Raw genomic sequence first — 16,534 nt, 5'->3', positions numbered from 1 at the left:
ATTATTCTCCTTTCTGGTGTAATCTTTAATCATTCTGAGAAGTACACTTAGACCAGGACTTCATCATTTAGATCTTGGTGTGATCGGGTTGCCACCCTGTGGACAAAGTCTGTACCACAATTCCATGGAGATGGTTCAGTCAGTTTATTAATTTGACAGTAAAAACTTCCATGGTAGCTGTAACATTAGGAAGACAAAACTGTACACTGACATTATTAATCTTAAATATGTACTAATACATTAGCAAGGTTCCTGACCAGGTGGTGTTTTGAGCTGTAAAAGACTTCAGCTAAAATAAAGGTTTCGGCAGTTTCTGATCTTAGACATTAAACTGAGACTATTCTTTTCTGATCTTAGTCATTAACATTAAACAGAGATGATTTTTGATTCAAGTAATTTACATGAAACTGAGACCATTCCTTTGTGATCTTATTCATTAACATTAAACTAAGACTATTCCTTTAGATCTCCATCATTTATATTAAACTCTGAGTAGAATATTCCTTAAAACATTTACTGTAATATAAATAATCTTATTTTGTATATGTCCTTAAATACTTTTATTCTTAACTTTGTTACTGTAAATAACCCAAAAAATATTTAAGGCAACACTGCCAATATGCATGCTGTTTTAATCTATTCTTATCAATATTGTCCTAAATGTTTGACACAAGAGAAAGATATTGCAGTATTTCCAATATGCACAGTACAGTACCAGATGATAATACATAAGAAATACATGAATACAGAGTTTCATACTGAACCAAAAAAAAAAAAAGTAAATTCAGAGACATCCTAATCCCTAACAAAACCCTGTCCTTTGCTTTGTGCGCTGGTGCTGATGGTTCTGTCTCGGCCCAGTTAGATGTGCCCAATGCTGCTAGGGAAGGGTTATCCACAGCCCAGACGGACAAACCACCAGTCATCCAGAACCAGAACCAAATGCAGCTCCGACAGCAGAATGGGCATGTAAAATAACCCCAAGCACAGAGCAAAGAGAGCAGCTTGGTGTTAGTGGATAGGGAGCAGCTCTGTCTTAATGGATAGAGAGCAGCTCTGGCTTAGTGGATAGGGAGCAGCTCTGTGTTAATGGACTGGGAGCAAAATTGCTAGTAGACAAGGAGCAGCACTATTAGGGAGTAGTGCTGTGCTTGTGGATAGAGAGCAGCTCTGTGTAGTGAATAGGGAGCAGCATTGTTAGTGGATAGGGAGCAGCACTGAGTTAGTGCATAGGGAGCAGCATTGTTAATGGATAGAGAGCAGCATAGTCAGTGGATATCATAAGCTCTGTGTTAGTGGATAGGCTGGAGCTATGTGTTACCGGATAGGGAACAGTATTAGTGGATAGGATGTCTCTTTAAGGGTCAGTACAGTACTTCACTGCTGTGAAGGAGCTCACAGTTGGACCGGATGAAGCCTCCAGCCGTTGCCTTGGCAATGACCATTGTTAAGAGCACAGGTGATGGGGAGGGGAGGCCACAGTTCCAGGGCTGACCAGCAGGGTGCAGGAGAGCCACTAGCACCCCAGTACATGAGGAACAGTCCCACAGGAAGCGCCATACCTCCCAAACCTATTAACATGGTTTTGGGGTGCCCCTGGTGTAAGAGAGCCTGTTATAAGGGGAGGATATGGAGCCAAAGTTCCTCCACCAACAGAACAATGCTCAAGAGCAGAGAGCATCTACCTGAGAAAACTGCTCTCACCTGAGCAAGTACTGTTCACCTGAACAAACAGCGCTCACCTGAGAAAGCAGAGTTCACCTGAACAAACTGCTCTCACCTGAGAAAGCAGAGTTCACCTGAACAAACTGCTCTCACCTGAGCAAGCAGTGTTCACCTGAACAAACTGCGTTCACCTGAACAAACTGCTCTCACATGAGCAAGCAGTGTTCACCTGAACAAACAGCGCTCACCTGAGCAAGCATTGTTCACCTGAACAAACTGTTCTCACCTGAGCAAGCAGTGTTCACCTGAACAAACTGCATTCACCTGAACAAACTGCTCTCACATGAGCAAACAGTGTTCACCTGAACAAACTGCTCTCACCTGAGCAAGCAGTGTTCACCTGAACAAACTGCTCTCACCTGAGCAAGCAGTGTTCACCTGAACAAATTGCTCTCACCTGGGCAAGCAGTGTTCACCTGAACAAACTTCTCTCACCTGAGCAAGCAGTGTTCACCTTAAAGCCTGGATGTCCAGGGGCTCTGCTTTTCCCCTGAAACACACTAAGTACCATACTGCACATGCCAACAAGCAACACCCCCCCCTCCATATCTGTTATTATTGCACAAAAACATCCTAAGTCCTACAGTAAACACACCACCACTCACACTTCACGTCAGTGAATTTACATAATTCACCCAGCCCTAACCCCCAATCCCTAAATGCAGAAGTTAACAAAATAAGAGCTATGAGAACCCTGCAGCACTGACTTTTAAAAATGGCTGTTTCAAATCTTACAGCCTTGTCGATTTTCTGAAAAATATACATGTTAATACCCTAAATGGTACAATAAATATTGACAAATCATGATTTGACTGGCTAAATGGCTAAACATGCAAATAAATATAAATATGAAAAAAATAACTTATTAGTCAATACTGCAAATGGTTCCTTTCATTATGACATAAATTCTCTCTGGTTCTGTACATTTACTGCAGTAAATATTCCCTAAAACAGTCTCATAACATAATCCTGGTGTAAGAGCTCATGTGAAAGCTCGTTTTTAAAATATAAAGAAGTGTGAGAAAGAGTGTCTTCTGTTCTCATTATTCTGCAAGACCTACACCACTCAGCATAGCCTGAAATCAATAGCACAAGCAAACAAATACACCTTGATATCATTCCTTAAACAATGATGTATAATTACCACTAATAACATTCACACTGAAAAAGAACGTTCTTGAAACTTGAAAGTGTTGCATCCTGTAGTTCCTCTCTGAGTGATTCTCTGAGTGGCTGGTGTCGGCTTGCGATTGGACGGCCTGCACGGAAGACTCCTCCCGCATCCTGGTATGTGATTGGTCAGCACCACTGTGATGAAGGTGTCTGCTGCTCTGTGGGGCTCAGGACTCCCCCTGGCACCGTAGCACCCTTGCAGCAGGGGGCCTAGCGCATCTTGTACTCGTGGGAGATGGCGGCCTCACACAGCTGCCCTTTGAAGTCCAGCTCCAAGGTGAAGTCCAGATCCCGCTGCACGGGAAGAGGGGCCGAATCAGTCCAGGCGGGAGGTCAAACAGGGTTGAGTGAAACCGAGTGGGTTTAGTCACACTCAATCACTCGCAGTCACATTCGGTCACAGTCAGTCACAGTCATGCTCAGCCACACCCAACAACACTCAGTCACGCCCAATCACTCTCAGTCACAGTCATGCTCAGCCACTCAATCACGCTCAGTCACACTCAGTCACAATCATACTCAATCACGCTCAGTCACACTCAGTCACAATCATACTCAATCACGCTCAGTCCCAATCATACTTAGTCACATACAGTCACTCTTAATCACACTCAAACATGCTCAATCACACTCAGTCACACTCAATCAAACTCAGTCACAATCACACTCATTCACACTCAGTCACACTCAATCACACTCAGTCACAGTCATGCTCAGCCACACCCAACAACACTCAGTCACGCTCAATCACTCTCAGTCACAGTCATGCTCAGCCACACCCAACAACACTCAGTCACGCTCAATCACTCAGTCACAGTCATGCTCAGCCACTCAATCACGCTCAGTCACACTCAGTCACAATCATACTCAATCACGCTCAGTCACAATCATACTTAGTCACATACAGTCACTCTTAATCACACTCAGTCACAATCATACTCAATCACACTCAGTCACACTCAGTCACAATCATACTCAATCACGCTCAGTCACACTCAGTCACAATCATACTCAATCACGCTCAGTCCCAATCATACTTAGTCACATACAGTCACTCTTAATCACACTCAAACATGCTCAATCACACTCAGTCACACTCAATCAAACTCAGTCACAATCATACTTAGTCACATACAGTCACACTCAGTCATACTCAATCACACTCAGTCATGCTCAATCACACTCAGTCACACTCAATCACACTCAGTCATACTCAATCACACTCAGTCATGCTCAATCACACTCAGTCACACTCAATCACACTCAGTCATGCTCAATCACACTCATTCATGCTCAATCACAATCAGTCACACTCAATCACACTCAGTCATACTCAATCACACTCAAACATGCTCAATCACACTCAGTCACACTCAATCAAACTCAGTCACAATCATACTTAGTCACATACAGTCACACTCAGTCATACTCAATCACACTCAGTCATGCTCAATCACACTCAGTCACACTCAATCACACTCAGTCATGCTCAATCACACTCAATCACACTCAGTCATGCTCAATCACACTCAATCACACTCAGTCATGCTCAATCACACTCAGTCACACTCAATCACAGACACTCACGTTGTTGTTCTCGTTGGGCTTGACAGCGATGCTTCCGATGATCTCCTCCCCCCTGCGGACGGTCAGGTAATCCTCCAGGTAAAACACTGTCTGCTTCCAGTGTGTGTAAGGAGCATCAGGGGCTGTGCAGGAAAAAGACGCTTTCAGAGTTATTGTTCAGAGGCTAGCGAGCGACCCAGATCTTCTTCAGGGTCGTCAAACACACAAGTTCCACAGTGCTTCTCCCCACTTCTTTACCAGCGTGACTTCTGAACCTGATACTTTCCAGTGCTACAAACCTGCAGCTCAAGGTCATATCTAACAGCAGGTAAGGCCTGCATGATGCCTGCAATTAAATAAATAAAAACAGAGTAAAAATGAAGCTGAACACTGCAGAAGTCATTTAGATATGCTGTGTGACAGGGCAGAGCGCCCTCTGGTGCCTGGAGTGGGTAAGACCGCGGGTTATATATTCACCTGGCTCAGCTGGGGCCTTACCTGTGGAGAAGCCAGTTTTCTTGTGACACTTGGTGAACTCGATGTTGAAGTAGGTGACCAGGGCGTGCACATAGTCATTACGGTGAATCTGGAGACAGAACGCCGAGGTGAAGGACAGGTCCTCTATCTTCACGGTGTAGATATCCACTTCCTGTAGAGAGAAGCCCACGCAATGACTAGGGTTTCCAGACGTCCGGTTTTCGACCGGAATGTCTGGTTTTCAAATTATTTGTACAGATCCGGTTTGTGTTCCCGACTGCCGGTCCAAGTAATTGATGGAAGAACTTCACCGGTAGTTTGTAATGAATTTGCGTGTCAGTGACTCCCAGGTCTGATGTCAGTTCTGAGGGCCCCCCAGGTGTCAATGTTGTGTGGTTTTGACAGATTCTAAATCTGCTGACCCTAGCAGTGACTCACACCAGCACTTCCCGTAGAGAGAGACCCATGCAGCGACTCAAACCAGCACTTCTTGAAGATGGGAATACATGCAGTAACTCACACCAGCACTTCCTGCAGAAGGAAAAGCATGCCGTGACTCACAACAGCACTTCCTGTAGATGGGAAAACATGTAGTGACTCACACCAGCACTTCCTGTAGAAAATAAAACGTGTAGTGACTCACACCAGCACTTCCTGTAGAAAGGAAAACATGTAGTGACTCACACCAGCAGTTCCTGAAGAGTGAAGCATGCAGTGACTCACACCAGTACTTCCTGTAGAGAGGGAAACACACCGTTACTCAAACAAGCACTTCCTATATCCTGCAGAGAGAGAAGCATGCAGTGACCCACATCAACACTTCCTGTAGAGAGAAAAGCGTGCCATGACTCATACCAGCACTTCCTGTAGAGACAGACCCATGCGATGACTCATACCTGCAGTTCCTGTCGAGAAGGGAACATGCACTGAATCACAGAAAACTACATCTCCCTGTGGTATATATCTGCAAACTCATTATATTTAATTCACAACACAAATCCCTGAAAGTTAAGTTCTCACATAATTTGCACAAACCCAGAGCACACACAAGCACACACACACACACACGCACACAGCAGAGATGTCTAACCTTTATCAGGCAGGAGTTGGTCACCACCTGCTTTGGGTCCACAATGTCCACCAGAGGCTCCTTCATGGCCACATTACGGATGCAGGTCATGTCAAAGCCGTACACATTCTCCCACCCTGAATAACACAGGCAACATTAATCACAGACAGACATACATAAACTACAGTACAACAAGTGGATACAGAGAGGAAGTGAATGAGACAGAGAGAAAGACACTCACAGTGGATTTTAAAGTCCTTGTACTGTCGATCCTCAATAGCGACCACATAGAGAGCAGCTCGGTCCGGAAACATCAGGCCTCCAGGTTTCTGTTAATGAAAAAAGGAAATGGGTCAGTGATTCACCAATTTACAGACATCAGCACTGCACACTCTCTCTCACAAACACACAGACACACACACATGCACACACTCTCATTTCTCTCACACACACAGACACACACGCGCACACCCTCCTCCTCTCTCTCTCTCTCTCTCTCTCACACACACACACACACACACACACAGACACACACGCGCACACCCTCCTCCTCTCTCTCTCTCTCTCTCTCTCTCTCTCACACACACACACACAAACACACCCTCCTCTCTCTCTCTCACATACACACACACCCTCATTCTCTCTCTCTCTCACACACACACACACACACACACACAGACACACACACACACACCCTCCTCCTCTCTCTCTCTCTCTCTCTCTCACACACACACGCCACACACACAGACTCCTCCAGCGTGTATACTCTGTTTTCGGCATTAGCAGGTTATTCCAGGACAGCTCACACTATCAGGGGGCCTACCAGCCATTTGTCTCTGGCGAAGATGACGGTGTTGAGCATGGACTCGTAGAAAAGGCAGTAGCCCATCCACTCTGAGATGATGATATCCACCCGCTCCACCGGAAGCTCCACCTCCTCCACCTTCCCCTTAAAGATGGTGATGACTGCAAGACAAAGATGCGTAAGACGCAGTCCCAAACCAGGGTTTGTGGAGTGGGGATACAGGGGGTCCCAGGCAACATGGAAAAATATTTCCTTTTTAATAGAATTTTTAATTATACTTCCATATGTGAATAAAATCATATTCAGATAAAATTTCAGTTAATCCTGGAATACAGCAGTGACATATTTACAATACTTTAAATGCCATATAAATAAAATGACATAAATTAGCCTGAAACCCATAGTATGACATCAGGTCTTAAGACATGTACCCGTGTGCTGGTGCCTTTAAGATTGGCTGCACTGCAGCTTGTTGTGGGAGGTGACAAATGTGTCAGCAGTAAAACATTTTGTTGCTGTGGGGGTCCTCAGCCAAAGGGGGCCCATTTTAGGGGGCTTACACCAAAGGCTGGGCACCTCCTCTTTGAGAGACATTCTGTTCTCAGAACCCCAATAAATGTGTGGAATTCAGCCTTCTGCATAAATAATTAAGTATCACTATCAGTAAATCACATTATAGATTTTTATGTGCAAACTGTCGTTAGAAAAGGGAGCATATGTTTGATGACACAGATTTGGAATATTCCCATAAGCTCATGTATCCTTCAGTTCATATAAAAATAAAGCGGCATGTTGTATTTTGGGTGAGACCGCAGCTCACCGTTTCAAAAAGGGTGATGCTCGCTGCTGTACTGCTGTAATGTTCCCGATGGACTGTGCAGCATTGTGCTCTGTTCACTGGATACTGCAGCTCTTTTACAGGGGAAGCAGAGCCATGCTATTGTACAATGTGCCCTGTGTCTTTGCGCTGTTGAAAACAGCAGATAAATCTGGAGAAGGATCCTGCGTTGGTGGTGAAAATGCAAAAGGACCGGACCCCGCGGATGCGTTGGAGCAAAGAACAGCCGTGACTCAAGTGTGCTGACAATCGCACGTCACCTCTCAGTACACAGGACCATGCAAACACAAACAGCTCGATAACTGTGCAAGAGCAGCCAGCCTGCTACTGATACCTGCACAAGACCAGTTGTATATGTCCGTGTATAATAACAACCGCATGAAAATAATTGGTCTGACTGCATTTAATTCATTGTGTTTACTTCCTCCATTTCGACCAAGTAGAGGCCCTGTAACTGTCAGGTGAATCCTGACAGCAGAGGCAACCTGTGACCTCAGTTAGCAGCCCTTGTCACCAGCCTGCTCAGCCGATCAGAGAGGAGACACACTCAGAAACAGCAAGTGAGTATGACTGCCATTCTCCACTCCTGTCTGCCCAATATAAAGTGCGGAATATGACCTGGAAAAGCTTCACGAGCTGCTCTTACCACCGTCCAGGTGGTTAGACTTTATGATCTTCTCTGAGTATTCAGAAATGCTGGAGCATTCAATCTGGAAACAAAGAAACAATGCATTATGGGTATACAAAATTCAAAATGGCATAAACACAATCCCATACCTGTTTGTTTAGTTTAAAACATGCACAGGGTAAACCGGCTTGATTAGAAAACCTTTCAATGTGAAGCAGTTAGTCCTTTTTAATAGTTATGTTATGATTTATCCCCAGTTTGTCATCAGCACTGTGCATTATCACCATATCGCGTACTCCCAGGAGTCACTAAGGCCCAGCCTGTGTTCACACATTAGCTCCTGTCAGCTGAGTTTAATTTCTTCTTGTGGCTAGGGTAGCTACAGACTCTTCAGGAATATAGCTGCACCGTTTAACAGTAGAGGCAGAAAATCTAAATGGCACAGTATGGTTCTGTGTTATGGCTTAGTGCCTCATCGTTGTAGAATCATTGTTACAGTGGTGCTTGTGTCAGCTGTTTGCGTTGTGTTTTTTGTAGTATCAGTGTAGTGTTAGTGTAGTGCTTGTGTAGGGTTTGTTTAGCTTTAGTGTAGCGTAGTGTGTAGATACAGGGCTGCTATAATGTTTCCTTCCTGCATCCTCGTAATGTTTTATTTGAAAGGTGAAGAAAAGAGGACTCATTTCACGCTTTCTGGTTCGGGGGGGATGAAAAGGTCTGGTAGGACCCATATTGGGCATTAACATTCTGGACAGAAGCCCAGAGATGCACTTCCTTTGAGGTCTCAGCAAAGTGTCACTTAAGAGCTCAGCTATACTGAACATTAGCGCTTATGATATTTAACAGGAAATCAGATGTCGGACACAGCAGATTTAGCAATTATCACACACGCGCGTGCACACACACACACACACACACACAAAAAACACACACATGCATCGACACATACACACACACACACACACACACACACACACGTATACACAAGGGCATTTACACACACACATACACGCACACACACACACACGCACACCCACCCACGCACACACAAACACACACACGTATACACAAGGGCATTTACACACACACACACACACACACACACACACACACGCACGCACATACACATCCTGCACTTGTACAGTTCGTTCTACAGTTTGGCTGCATCAGTAAAGTGCCATTAAAGCCCTTTAACCTCCTGGCTGCTCACCAGAAGGCTCTAAAGATCTCACCAGCTTTCCCATAGGAGTGAATCTATACGCAGAAGGGTGCTTTGCTGGTGTGGCTCTATATTAGTGTGGGTGTGGTACTGTATGTACAGGTGTGGCTCCGGAGGTCAGTAGGGGGGCGCTGTTCTCACCCCGTACACGTGTTTGGCTCCTGCTTTAGCTGCAAACATGGAGAGGATGCCCGTGCCGCTGCCCACATCCAGGACCACCTTGTCCTTAAAGATGTGCTTGTTGTGGTACATGGCATTCCTGTAGGTCAGTGTCCTCACCTCATCCTTCAGCATCTCCTGTGGGGAGGGAAGGATCTCTCAAACACTAAACATAGAATGCTCTGCTATGCACTACAGCACAAAACAACCACTTCTCAAATCTCTGTTCCCTTTTACATTTCAGATCTTAAATAGATGTATATAACTAGAATGCAATGAGTGTCAGTTTCAACACCATCAGAAGCGCATGGCAGAAGCAGGCTGTAGCTTTCAGTGACATGACATCTATTACTGCTATGGTACAATATTTCTAAGCCTACTGAAGTAGATACATGAATCTCACAGGTGTATTGATGTATAAAACAAGGCTAATGTTCAAGAATGAGGTCAGTAACCTACAGAGCCACAGGCCAGGCCAGAACTTTGCATTCTTCTCTTCTTCTTATTATTATTATAATAATAATAATAATAATTATTATTATTTTTTATTATTATTATTTTTCTCTGCAAACCACAGTTGCTGTGCACGGAAAGGCTTGACCTATTTAGTAAAAATGCAACAGAAATCAAACACTTTTGTTCTGTCTCATTTTTCTCAGTCATCCTACCTAATCAGTTTCATTACACATCAGCAATGCTAAAGCACCTCTTCAGCGACTCATTACACCTATTCAATGTGATAACACCTCACAAGTGCCATAACACCTCACCAATGTAATTATACCTCATCAGTACCATAACACCACATCAATGTGATAACACCTCACAAGTGCCATAACACCTCATCAATGCCAATATACCTTATCAGTGCCATTACACCTCATTAGTGACATGACACCTCATGAGTACCATTACACCTTATGAGTGCCATTACACCAACTGAGTGCCATTACACCTTATTAACCTCATTAGGTACTGGCCCTGTAATGCAGGTCTCATGAATGCCATAACATGCGACCGGTCTAGTAATCCACTAGGTCAGCGGTTCTCGAACTCGGTCCTGGGGAACCGCTGTGTATGCTGGTTTTCATTCCAATGTCAATTGCAAGCCCAGAATTTTAGCAAGTGCTTTTCATTTTTTAGAGCTGGGGTCCCCAGGCTTATACAGAAAGGGCCAGTGTGGGTGCACAACACCTGATTCTACTAATCAATGTGCTTAGCAAAAAAACTCTAGTGGTTGTAGAATTAGTAGAATCAGGTATGTGCACCCACACTGGCCCTTTCTGGATAAGACTGGGGATCTGGATAAGACTTATGGTACCAGGCCACCATACCTCATGGATGCCAAAGTGAGCATACGAGTCAAAGTAATAGTCGCGGGACGTCATCTCCTCAGGGTTTAGGAACTTAGCCATCTTTCCCCGACCGGGACAGCTGGAAGAGCCCCCTGGATGGGGTGTGTGGGGCAGGAGGGGCACATGGTTGACTGAGGGTATGGGTTTGGGCCGGGAGGAGGGTTGTACAGACTGGGAAGGGACAATACGGATGGGGGGCTGGAGTGAGAAAGAGAGGAGGAAGAGAGAGAGAGAGGAAGAGAGAAAAAGAGAAAGGGAGACAAAGAGAAGAGGGGAAGGGGAGACAGGGATAGGGAGAGAGAGGGAAAGAGAAGAATAAGCAGAAGGCTATGGATCATAAGTGGGAGGAGTTTCAACCACACCTCAAGACAACATAGGCATGCTCACACAGATCCCTGACTCAGTGAATGAACGTACAGTTATCACAATAAAGTACAGATATTTGTGAAACTGCTCTCAAAATTAATAAATACTGTACGGAATATATTTTCTAATCAAATAAACCTCACCAATGTGAAGACTTATGCAATTGCTCCAGATAATTTTTTAAGCCACTGTGTTAAAAAAGCTTTGCTAGGCTGCGTTTTTAAGCTGTGAGATATCTCCACAGCAGCCAGGAATGAGAGTATTGTGGTGAGAACTGCAATGAGAGTGAGAGGGCAATTCTTAAGAACACACCTCACTGACGCATAACATTGAAGAACAACAACACAGAGACCGTACATGCCTCCCGACAGCACAGAGACTCTAAGCATCTCACAGTCTGAGGGGGAAGTACTGAGACTCCACTGCCATGCTGTATCATCTCCTCATTTTCTTGGAAGTCTATTTTTAGATACTCCCTTAAAAAAAAAGCTTTCTCATTGCGCCATGCTAACAGCTTCCAAGTATTCTCCATGCCCCATGCAAACAGCTTCATTGTTTTCTCCATGCGCCATGCAAACAGCTTCCATGCTGTCTCCATGTGCCACGCTAACAGTTTCACTGCTGTTTCTGCATGCCATTGGAACAGCCTCACTGCTGTCTTCATGCCCCATGCAAACAGCTTCACTGCTGTCTCCATGCGAACAGCTTCACACAGCTACTTCACTTAGAGCTTTGGAAGGGAACCTGTGGGACTCTCAGTCATGCATCTCAAACTCCACTGAGTAACAACCCTTCAGGACCAAAATAAAAGTTCAATATCAAGTCTAATTGAAGAAGCACCTCCTGATTGGTCAATTTCAAAGACGTGTCACCATGTCCTGTCCCACTCGGCACCATGTTTTGTCTTCCAGGCTCTCTGCATTGTGTCTCCCGTGCCTGGTGGACATAGAGCCTGAAATTAATTCCGGAAAAGTTGTGGAACAGCCAACCCGTTGCCATGGCAACAGGAAGGGCCAACGCCACGATATCAGCTCTTAAAGGTACGTGTGTTTGTGTGCGCGTGTGTGCGCATGTATGTACATGTGTAAGAGAGACATCCATTGATCTGAACACAATGTGTCATCTTCAATCCACACATCTACACAAATTCTCCTTCCATTCCAAGGGTGACTTGTGTGCCACCATTAGGAACATCCTGGGCTTCATATTTACAGAACAGGCTATCTCCTCAAAGAACCCTCCCTACACACACACAAGGTCATGCATCCTACGCTCCTATCCATAGCACACACACCAAGCATTCTTATCCATAGCACACACACAAGGTCATGCATCCTACGCTCCTATTCATAGCACACACACCAAGCATTCATATCCATAGCATACACACTATGTCATGCATCCTACACTCTTACCCATAGTACACACACTGGGCATCTGTCCTACACTCCTATCCAAAGCACACACACCAGACATTCATATCCACAGCACACACACTTAGTAATGTGTCCTACACCTATCCATAGCACACACACTAGGGCATGCATCCTACACTCCTGTCCATAGTTCACACACCAGACATTCATGTCCACAGCACACACACTTGGGAATGTATCCTACACTCCTGTCCATAGCACACACAGATTTTAATGTTAAGATTTAGATCTCTCCCTCTGTCTCTCTCCCCGATCAGTCATAGGCTGCTGAATATATGTCATATTCGTAAAACTATGCACCTTCTGTGTAGTGGCTGGCAACATAAAAATATAAATGTAATCAAATTATTATTATTATTTCTTTGGGAAAATGCTGTGTAAAACAATGTACACGTTTAAGGTTGTGATGCAGGCATGAATCGTGTAGTGCTTTGGCCACATAAGGCCAGGCTAAACATCCGTAGTGAACAAAAATATTAGTAATTCACTTGTGTCACCGGAGATTTCTGTCTAAAACACGGAGCAGAGATTGAAATGTGTCAAGCTGTAACAGACGGAAGACGAAACTAATCATTACTAACAACGCACCGGACTACAGTTGGTAAGGCAAGACAGGGATCTCAGGTCCACTTTAGATAAATTACAGCCTCTACGTATTACCGCATCAAATCCCCGGGCGCCGGGAATCCTCATTGTACCTGCAACGGCCTGCAATTTAGTGACAGTTAATTTTAGTTTAACCAGGGAATTCATTAACCCGGTTTCAAAATATAAAGCAGCCGTGCGAAAACTATCATTCATGCAAGGCTATTTAGCTCGGATACACAGTGTCAGCAACACCAGACGTAGGCTAGTTTTTCCACGGTCTCAACATCTCACACAACTGAATTTGCTTTCATTATATGCGAACGCAGAAGTGAAAATAGGTGACATTCTCCGGTGCGGACGTGAGTAGGACACGCAGCTTGCTGCATTCCCTGCTGCAGATGACCGGCCCGTGTAGAGAAGTGACAGCCAGAAAAAGCGATAAGCTATTGCAGCCAGAAAAAAAACTGGGTTTATATATTTTTTTAAACTACACGAGAAGCCACATAAGGCAAACAAGGAAATAATTGCAGACACATTTGAAAGCATTGCACCGATACTTCTCGCTTACCTACCTCTGGGTTCTCGGCCTCCGCCATTTTTCTCCGTAGGAGCATGCAGCGGGAGGAGTGTTTCATTCCCATAAGAGCCACCAGATTTATTCAACTCGAGGAGAGGAAAAAACCGAGAAATCAGGTGAATAGAACATGTCTCCTGTATAATTAGCTCCGCTAAATTATTTGTCCATCCTGTTAATCGACACTAGTCTATTCAATGGCCAAATACATTATTTTAATTGAGAAAACAATTAATAACAATTAAAAACTTGGTGAAGTCCCCAAAGAAGTGCGACCTCTAATTCTAGTTGAAAGGGTCCTAGAATCCACTGTGCAAAAGTTATCTGTTGTGTTTCATCTTGTGAGGGCTTGCAGCATTAATGCCGCAACTATCGTGAAAAGTGCAGAAAGCGTTCCGTTACCCCCCTGCGCGTTATTGAGACATGTAGCCTAGAGTCACAAACTTCATCACAGCCCGGTAAACGGAATAGGGTTTAAAAACATGTCATCGCATTGGAGAAAAACAATTAAATTATGTCCCCGACACTCTTATCAAATGTTTATGTTAACGATCCTTCAGTATTTGTGCTGTGTCTGCGTTTTTTCGTTGTATTATTTGCCCAGAGAAGTTCTAGCGGGCTCCCAAGACGAAGGTATCACAATCCTGTCAGTTCACTAATTGGACCATTTCTTGAAATCCTGTTCTTAAAAATAATGCGGTTTCCTTTTGCGTTAGACGTAAATATTCTTGAGTTTTAATTGCCCCATTTCGTATTGCGTTTCACCATTATTCGCCCGCGTCATGTAGCGTAAGTTTAACTTAACCTGCCGAGGCTGAAATATGAAAATAACATTTGGAACAATAGGAAAGTAATCCTACATTCGACCTCCATGTTCAAGAATGCATTTCATAATTCGCTACCTCCTACACGCCAACTGGTGTTCTACCTTCGCAGTTCGCACTAGATTTGTGCATTAGAGAATGTGGAAATCGGAGTCATATCTCTATAGCAATAAGGACCAATAGGATCACCGCTTCCCTGTTTCCTACGCGCTATGTCGGCTGTGTCTTTCATCCGAGAAATAGGCTATAGACGCATCTTGTCAAACTCTCTGGTCTATTGCATCGTCGCATTGCCTCGGCTGATCACTGAGAATGAACGATGTCGACTGTGTCGCCCGAGTGAAATTATAATCATAAATGATTTATATTATATTATTTTTATATATAAAGAGTAGTCTATCCTAATTACAACACTTAGTGCCGCAAAGTTGTAAGCGGTATTTTTGTTGTTGGTGTTGATCTTGTTCTTCTTCTCTGGAGGAAGATGAGGATGAGGAGGAATAATATGGGCTATGATGGCTATTCCTCAACTGCCACTTATACTTTGCACCCAGAACCACACGTTTTAGACTTTATTCGGTTGCTTTAGATTTCTCATTACCAACTGTGTGTTGTTGTATTGTTAAATATTAAAATGTGTTTTATCAGAGAAAAAAAGAATGGTGAGTCTCGTCAGATGTTTCTATAAATTATCTTGGAGATGCATGTTTGTTTCCCGCTTGGCTGTTTGGCTTAATCTCTGGCTGTAATTCTGTTAGGACTCCCCAAAAATGTTGGTTAGTTTAACTGTGCAAATTGAGAAACCATAAAATTTTATGGAGAGAAGCCTGATAGCGTTTGATGGAATGGGCGTCATGCTGATGAATGCAGCTGCAGCTGTAGATTATATAGGTTGGTGTTTATTTTCAGATGAATGCAGCTCACAACTGTATATTATGTAGGTTGCTATTTATTTTCAGATGAATGCAGGTCACAGCTGTACATTAAGCAGGTTGGTGTTTATTTTAAGGATGCTGTTCTTCTGCCGCCTACACCTCTGATTGCATAACTCAGGACGGAGATGTACCACATAGCAAATTCATGACTGCCTCTGGTGCAAAAAATCTTCACCCACACACAAATCCCTCTTCATAATCTCGCTAAATTGTTGGTCTGCACTTTGGTTGGAAGCTGTTCACCAATAATATTTTATATCCTCTATTTCAGTCAGCCATAATAGCAAATCGTTCACATTAAAGTTGCATGAGCTATCTGCTCTGCCATTTCAAACAGAAGTGTGAAAGCAGTCGAATGCATGATGAAGATGAATGTGTTGTTAATAGTTCTGTGTGGAGTAAGTAGTTTTGTCTGCTTTGACTCTCTTTGTGTAATTTCTTGCTGTTTTGAGTGTTGAATTACTGTTGTTGACATTCTGTTTTGACTATAAAAATGAAGCAATGATGAGCAGATCAGAGCTGATTCATTTCCATCCTCTGGGACTAATGCCGATGCTCTCTCTCTCTCTCTCTCTCTCTCTCTCTCTCTCTCTCTCTTTCTTCAAAGGGAAATTGAGGATATGAATCTGGCTAACCCTCAGGGTATGAGGTCCAGCTCACTGTCACTGACTGGACGGGGAGCACAGTTTGTTGCCATAAGAAGTCACAGCATCTCACAGCTGTATGAAAAAGAACAGAAGAGTAAACAAGTCAATGTTAGATTTTGATTTTTATGATGTAGTTTTTATTTTTTTTAGTGG

General features: G+C 43.9%; 1 protein-coding gene across 8 annotated transcripts; it reads right to left on the bottom strand.

Moving 5' to 3' along the window:
* Positions 1–129: 129 nt before the first annotated feature.
* LOC118231672 (protein arginine N-methyltransferase 8-B-like) lies at positions 130–15,109 on the bottom strand. Of its 8 annotated transcripts, XR_004766123.1 has the most exons (13): positions 13,974–15,107; positions 12,218–12,313; positions 10,991–11,209; positions 9,639–9,794; positions 8,300–8,363; positions 6,834–6,976; positions 6,252–6,339; positions 6,032–6,147; positions 4,963–5,113; positions 4,486–4,607; positions 2,180–3,192; positions 1,933–1,951; positions 130–1,837 (listed from the first exon to the last, which is right to left on the bottom strand). XR_004766123.1 is itself a non-coding variant. In XM_035425727.1 (12 exons), the coding sequence occupies exons 2-12, from the start codon at positions 14,040–14,042 to the stop codon at positions 3,109–3,111; spliced, it is 1,308 nt and encodes a 435-aa protein (XP_035281618.1). In that variant the 5' UTR covers positions 14,043–14,064; positions 14,878–15,108; the 3' UTR covers positions 130–3,108. The 8 variants fall into 8 exon arrangements, 5 of the variants coding, with proteins under 5 accessions (XP_035281618.1, XP_035281620.1, XP_035281617.1 ...); XR_004766122.1 differs by having other exon boundaries at positions 1,933–3,192; XR_004766121.1 differs by having other exon boundaries at positions 130–1,951.
* Between the last annotated feature and the right edge of the window lie 1,425 nt (positions 15,110–16,534).

Source organism: Anguilla anguilla, chromosome 7, assembly GCF_013347855.1.
Source record: "Anguilla anguilla isolate fAngAng1 chromosome 7, fAngAng1.pri, whole genome shotgun sequence".
NCBI lineage: Eukaryota > Metazoa > Chordata > Actinopteri > Anguilliformes > Anguillidae > Anguilla > Anguilla anguilla.
The sequence above is the reverse complement of the archived record's forward strand: the minus strand, read 5'-3'. Positions and strand labels throughout refer to the sequence as shown.